Source organism: Ctenocephalides felis, unplaced genomic scaffold, assembly GCF_003426905.1.
Source record: "Ctenocephalides felis isolate EL2017-DRISC unplaced genomic scaffold, ASM342690v1 CF-g0.4_SCAFFOLD_02417, whole genome shotgun sequence".
Taxonomy (NCBI): domain Eukaryota; kingdom Metazoa; phylum Arthropoda; class Insecta; order Siphonaptera; family Pulicidae; genus Ctenocephalides; species Ctenocephalides felis.
Window position 1 is genome coordinate 5,679 of NW_020538571.1, and position 7,404 is coordinate 13,082.

Below are 7,404 nucleotides of genomic sequence, written 5' to 3' on the forward strand. Positions count from 1 at the left end.
AAATTGAGTTATGAATAAACTCACATTATCAACGAGTCTACATCAGTTAAATGCGGTTAATTTCAAGATATAATTAATTAATAATAAATGGCCCACTAGCGCCATAAAACCATTAATTTCAGCATTTCTTAAAACAGTTTTAGAAAAAGATGGCACAGAAGTGAAAGCACCTCAGTAATAATGCTGCTTGCAGAAGGATAGACGAAATGAGTGACGATATTGAAAACCAATTAATTGATAAGTTAAAAACCAGACATTTTTCAATACAAATAGATGAATCGACCTTGAGAGACAGTGGGGCTGTATTGCTGGCATATGTACAATTTATTGATGCAGGGCAATTTTCTGAAGAAATGTTATTCTGCGAAAGACTGGAAGACACTACTAAATCCCAAGACATATATAATAAGTTAACAAACTATTTAGAATTGAAGAACATATCTATGAAAAATATAACATCTTGTGCTGTAGATGGTGCTCCTAACATGATGGGCAAGAAAAATGGCTGCTTGAAATTGATTAAAGATATAAATCCTGAAATGGTTATTGTGCATTGTGTAAATCATAAGGAACACTTAGTTGTAAAAAATATCTCGCCTGTTCTAAATGAGGTATTACATGCAGTTATAAAATGCATTAATGCTATTAAAGCCAGTGCCAAATCTGAACGTCTTTTTAGGCTGTTTTGTGAAGAGCAAAATGAAAGCTATGTGAGACTTTTGCTTCATACTGAAGTAAGATGGCTTTCCAAAGGAAATTGCTTAAATAGATTTATGCAACTCTTCGATGTTTTAAGTGAATTTTTAAATGACAAACCTGAAATGAAGATTTTATTAACTATCGATGGTAAAGCGTTTGTAAGTTATTTAACAGATATATTTAAAAATTAAATATATTAAATAAACAACTCCAAGGACCAAATAAAACACTTGTCGATGCGAAAGCGAAGATATTTGGTTTCATTACAAATATTGAATTGTATATAAAACAAGTTAGCAACAGAAATTTCTTGGAATAAATATTTATAATAAAGTAAACGAATAGCTCAAAGCACAAAGATTAAAATGGGAAAAGTGCAATTTGGTGTCTTTGGATAAAGCTTCAGCTATGCTGGGTCATATTTATGGTTTTTCAGTTTTTGTAAGGGGAAATAACCCACACTCATGATGTTATCAAGATTATAAATTTTATCAAGGGACATGCACTAAATACGCGGCTATTTTGTGAATTATGTCAGGATAGTGAAGCTGAGACCTGCCTCCATTATTATACAGAAGTAAGATAGCTCTCTCGCGGTAATATTTTAAATTGAGTATGGACTCTTAAAAATGAAGCTGAAATCTCTAGGGTTTTTCAAAAAAATATTGTTGCTGAAAATTTTAAAAACTCTTCCTCAGTGGCATATTTCGCATATTTAGCAGACATTTTTGAGAGCATAAATATATTAAAGAATTACACGAAAAGCATATTAATACTTTTTCAGCGAATATTGGAGGCAGAAAGTAGAAGAGAACAAGATAGCATCTTTTCCAAGGTTAGCTTTGTTTTTGGAGAATTGTAAAAAAATTACTTCACCTGGTAGAACTTTCCAGATCTGGATACACGTATTGTGAGTGGATTGTAGATCTTTTTAAATGTGAAACTTTCATGATACCGGAAAAACCAGCAGGTTTGGCAGAATCAATTCTGGAAATTCGTTTAAATACCGAAGCACGTATTGAATTTGGAAGTGAACAAAATCTGTCATGTTTTTGGATGTCAAAAGCTGCAAAGAGTTTTGAAATAGCACATGAAGAAGCGGTGAGAAAAATGCTTCCATTTGGAACCACATATTTGTGCAAAACTTTTCCAGTCTGATAAACATAAAATCGAGGAGAAATAGATTGAATGCCGAAGATTGTATTAAAATTGCTCTGACATGTTAAAGTCCGGATTTTGAAGAAATTGTGTCAAAGATGAAGCAATACAATTTCTCCAAATCGTAATGTTCTTACATTACATGTATGCGTGTTTATTGTCACTTGTGGCATTAGTTATAGTAATGGGCCAAACATCAAAAATGAAAATTTTTCCATTTCTTCACGTATCAGAGGTTTTTGAACATTTTGCCATACCTCAGAAAAAATGGATGTATGTGTGTGTTTTGTGTGTCCGCATTTTTTCGTTCAGGTTTTCGGGCGCACGGATTAACCGATTTGAATGGTTTATTCAACATTCGGTTCCTATTGATGCGGAGATATGCTGATTAGTATTTGGCAAAGGCAGGACCAGCCGTTACGAAGATACGGAGTAAAGAGTGCAGAAAATAGAAATCAAGTTTTTTAGAGAACGGAGTGTCGCATTTGAGTGATCAAAAAACATTCAATTTGTAATGATTGGAAGAAGTAGTGCTTAGGTTTTGGCAAAGACACGTCCAGTCATGCCGAAGATACAGAGCTAAATGTGCAAAAAATGGCTGTTTTTGAGAGAACTAAGCGTCCGATTTAAATGATTCAAAGAACTTTCTGCTTGTCTTAACAAAATAATTGATTTTGGAAAAAAAAATTTTGTTCCAATTTTGTTCCAATTTTTTTTTTTTTAATTCTGACTATAGTTCTAATATACTTTACAAATAATTTCAACTCTGCAATTCAGTTTATATAATTCTTATAAATATTAGACAATGTTACAATATTTATAATAATCTATTTGAAAACATTCAGTATTCCACGAACATTTCGTTACGGTACGGGAAGTTCCAGCAATTTGCCATAATTGCCTCAAGACAATTCCACTTACAGCTAGTTTACATTATCTATGGTACCTACACTCTCAGTAACGTGATCTTTGTTGTATGTACACTTTTGTTGTTTGGATTCGAAAGCCATTTATCGTTTGGAGCTCTGTGATATTTATATTTGTTGTGCGCTGCAGTAATTTACAACTGAAATTATAATCCGCTGAAAAATATTTTTTGTGCTAAATCAGGTAATTATTTACAAATCAATTGGTATAGCTAGTAGTTTCTGCTTGTATTTTTAAAAGTATTTTATTTATTGATTTAGATTAGATGCCAGCCCTAAATCCTACAGAAGAATAACGTGTTTCTTTTTTTCTATTTCAAGTGTTACGATTTCGAACAAGATGAGTAACATAAGTTCTGATGAAGATACAAGAAGACTCAGGCTAAAAAGCCGAAACTTTATGCACGTAGAAAGCAAAAATTTTTGAGAGAATGGGTGAATGATACCAAGTTCAACACGTGGTTAATGCCAGATGTATCAGACAAGTTTAAAGCTAGATGCAGATTATGTAATACATCCTTCACTGCTGAGCTCACGATAATTAAAAATCATGGCAAATCTAAAAGTCATTTGTCATCAATCACTTCGGCTTCGAATCAAAAATCAATTCAATCATTTACTCAAAAAAAAAGTGGAAACATCATTTGATAACAAAGCAACACGTGCAGAAATAAAACTTTGTGAATTTCTAGCTGAGCACAATCTTCCTTTTCGGTTAATGGACCACCTGACACCTCTTTTAAAAGATTGCTTTACAGATTCAAAAATTTGCCCAGGATTTGAGGTTAAAATCATCAAAGTCTGCTGCTGTAGTGTCAAACGTAATTGGAGCAACTGAAAAAGAAGATTTATCTATAAAGATAAGAAATGTATTATTTAGTGTTCTAAATGACGAGTCAACTGACATTTCTAGGACACAAAATTTATGCATTATTGTTAGATTTTATGATGCTGAGCCAGGCAAAATCACCAGTCGCTTCTGGGTGTTGTATCAGATTTTTAATGAAGAAGATAAATCATCTGAAGCATCAGCAAAATATATTTTTAACTGCGTTGAAAAATCTTTTCAAAAATACTCAGTTCCACTCACAAATATCATAGGGTTTGGATCAGATGGGTGTGATACTATGATGGGGGATAAAAATTCAGTAAGAACACGATTTGAGCAGAGATGTCCTGGAATTTACATAATGAAATGCCTGTGTCACTCATTACATCTCTGCGCAAGTAATGCTTGTTCTGAATTACCCCCAGAATGTGAAAAATTACCACAGCTGGTTCATAATCATTTTTCAGTGAGCTCAAAACGCCAATATGCATACAAAAGAATTCAATCGATATTGGATTTGAAACAGCATAAAGTTTTACAACCTGCTCAGACCTGCTGGTTACCATGGTTATTATGGTGGTAGAACGAGTGGGAGGCATTAATTTTATATTTCAATCAATTAAATTATAAAGAGGAATACAGGAAGATGAGTAATAGGAGGAAAGATGATAGTGATGGAACAGATGAAAATGAATCTGAAGTTGCAAGAATACTTCAATACTTGCGAAATCCCATAATAAAGCCTTACTATCATTTTTTATTATGGATTTTACCTAACTTCACGAATTTAAACAAGTTATTCCAGTCCGAAAACCCTATTATTATGTCAGTTCATAAGAAAAGTAGTGTGACATATTTGGATTTATTAAAAACATATATGAATGATGACTACGTAAATAAAACACCCATATATAATATTAAACCATCGGATCAGACTAAATAAGAATATTCAAAATATTTATGTTGGAGTAAAAGTTTTTAAATATTTTAACCAAGCAGACTTTTCAAAACATCCTCGTTTACAAGAAAAATTGCATTTTCTTGCAAAATTCAGGAAGTTTATAATTCGAAGATGTGAAGAAATAAAAAAACGATTCGATTTCAATGATACTATATTGAAAAATTTATCAGTAAAGAATCCTGCGGACGCAATGAATGGTAAAACAGTAATCACTACGCCAAGTTTGCTACCATTATTGAGTAAACTGCCCCGATTATTAAACCCAAGTCAAAGTCAAATTATTGATAATGAATGGCGAAGATTCCATTATTTTGAATTGCCGGATGACATTAGTAAAATTTTAATTTACAAAGATAAGGAAGAGGTTTGGAGTTTTGAAAACTTAGCTAAATTTTTCTTAAATGTTATGTCATTACCTCATGCTAATGCCGAATGTGAGCGAATATTTGCAAGATTGGATTAATAAAATGCCAAACACGCAACAAATTGGTAACTAATACACTTAACGGGCTATTGTTAAGTAGTCAGCGAATCAACCATAACTGCGTTGGTTACGAACCATCTAAAGATGAATTTTGTAAAATGAAGAAATCTTTATATGCTACTTCCACAAGCAATAGTGAAAGCCACTCTATTGATACTAATACCAGTGATGCTGACCAACCAAACGTCGATCTGGATGACATATCATATTTTAGTTAAAAAAAAATTGTATTTGTTGTATATAATATTATATATAAGATTTATAACTGTATAAATGTCATTTAATAAATAAAAAAGTAAATCGTCTAATTTTAATTTTAACAAACGTCAAAAAAACTACTCATTTTCTCCAACTTTGATGAATTTTTAAAATTAAACTACTTGTCGTAAGGCCGTATTATTTCAGTAAGTTCTATAAGACCATGATATATATCGCCAAAAAAATTCCATAAAATTCGATTTTAATTTTTTTGCAACAATTAATTACAAGAAAACGGTTCGATAGATTTTCACCTAAAACTAAATGTAGCACCAACTAAAACTAATCCGTATCATTCCCAAATAATATCTTTTAAAAAGTTTTTGATTTTTTAAAATCGATTCGGTAGTATGAGCTTAAATATAGACGAAAAGCATAGCTGGGCATTAACTCGTTAATCCGTTAATCGTTAATTAACGAAGTTAACATTTTGATTAACGGATTAACTTTTAAGTTAACTTTTAAAAATGTTAACGGACACGTTAACTTCCGTTAAAATGCCAGAAGTCCGTTAATCGTTAATACAATGCCTACTATTTACCGCACGGCACCGCAAAATTTGGACCACTCCTGAATGCCGCGGCATTTCACCCAAAGTTCCGGTTGATATGGCTGGAAACGTATGACAGCAGTAGAGTGGATGCAGTAAGAAAATGCATGGAAAAAAAGGTAGAAGATGCCTTATGGCAAGAAGCAGCGAAAAATTCGAAGGACAGAGATAGTTTAAGTGGCGGAGGGAGCAATGCGAGTAACAACGATGATGACGAGGAGGATGACTTTTTCAATTCTGTCACTCAGTCTATAGAAAAACCAAAGACCTTCAACTCTTTAGAGAATATAGCGCAAAGTCTCGTTAGAATGTGGCTGGATATAAAATCAAAAGACTCGTTCAACGATGGTGCATTCCTCGGGGAACAGATATTCATAAATCTATTTATTAAATACAATAATGCTATACCCTCAAGCGCTGCAGTTGAACGTTTGTTTTCCACGGGTAAAGACATTTTGACACCAAAACGAGCCTCGCTTTCAGACGAGAACTTCAACATGCCCGACGCGCGTTTCCTATTTTTCGAAAAAAAACTCTTTCTCTTTATTTAGAAAATTAGTTGGTATTGGTATTTAGCCTTGAGGCAGGTTACATAAACTTCCCGATATGTGTAAATAATCGACTTAATAAACAAATTAATTTATGAGTGATTAGAAGTATTCGAGGATTTATTAGACATAATTGAAAACGAACGAACAAGTTAACTCGGAGCATTTTCTAAAAGCAAATTTTCACTAATCAATAATTTTTATAATTAAACCAGTTTTCGTAGGACGTTAATGGTTTAGTACGTTCATTAAGACCAAATAATCTATCGTTATACAAAGTAAATCATCTAATTTTAATTTTAACAAACGTCAACAAAACTACTCATTTTCTCAAACTTTGATGATTTTTTAAAATTAAACTACTTGTCGTAAGGCCGTAATATTTTAGTAAGTTCTATAAGACCATGATATACATCGCCAAAGAAAGTTTCATAACAATCGGCTTAAATTTTTTTTTCAACAGTTAATTACAAGGAAACGGCTCGGTAGATTTTCACCTAAATGTAATCAGTATTATTCCCAACTAATATGTTGCGAACAGTTTTTTATTTCTTAAAATCGATTCGATATAGAATGAGAATAAAAGTGGACGAAAAGTTTAACACTCTTTTTTAAATTACAAAGAAACGGCTCGGCAGATCGTCTCACAAAACTGACAAAATATGGTACTCATTGAGATACATCGAATGGCTTTTAAATTTCTAAAAACGGTTCAGGCATTTTTGAGCAAACGTCGATGAAAGGTCTAATTTTGACAAATGCCAAAAAAACGATACCATTTTTTGCAAACTTTGACGAATATTTAAAGCTAAACGAGTTGTCGTAGGGCGGTAATATTTTAGTATGATCTAGAAGACTATGATATTAATTATTAAAGCGCGTCGCGCTATTTTCCTTATACACACGGAAGTGTGCATAAAACGCGCGAGGGGTTAAATTAAACATTTGAATTATACAAGTATTTTGTTTTATTCATAACCTGTTAACTTCC

General features: G+C 32.4%; 1 protein-coding gene across 1 annotated transcript; it reads left to right on the top strand.

The window, feature by feature from the left end:
- Positions 1 to 206: 206 nt before the first annotated feature.
- Positions 207 to 4,195, top strand: LOC113380851. Its single transcript, XM_026619919.1, has 3 exons — positions 207 to 857; positions 1,484 to 1,534; positions 3,560 to 4,195. The coding sequence occupies exons 1-3, from the start codon at positions 207 to 209 to the stop codon at positions 4,193 to 4,195; spliced, it is 1,338 nt and encodes a 445-aa protein (XP_026475704.1).
- Positions 4,196 to 7,404: the final 3,209 nt, after the last annotated feature.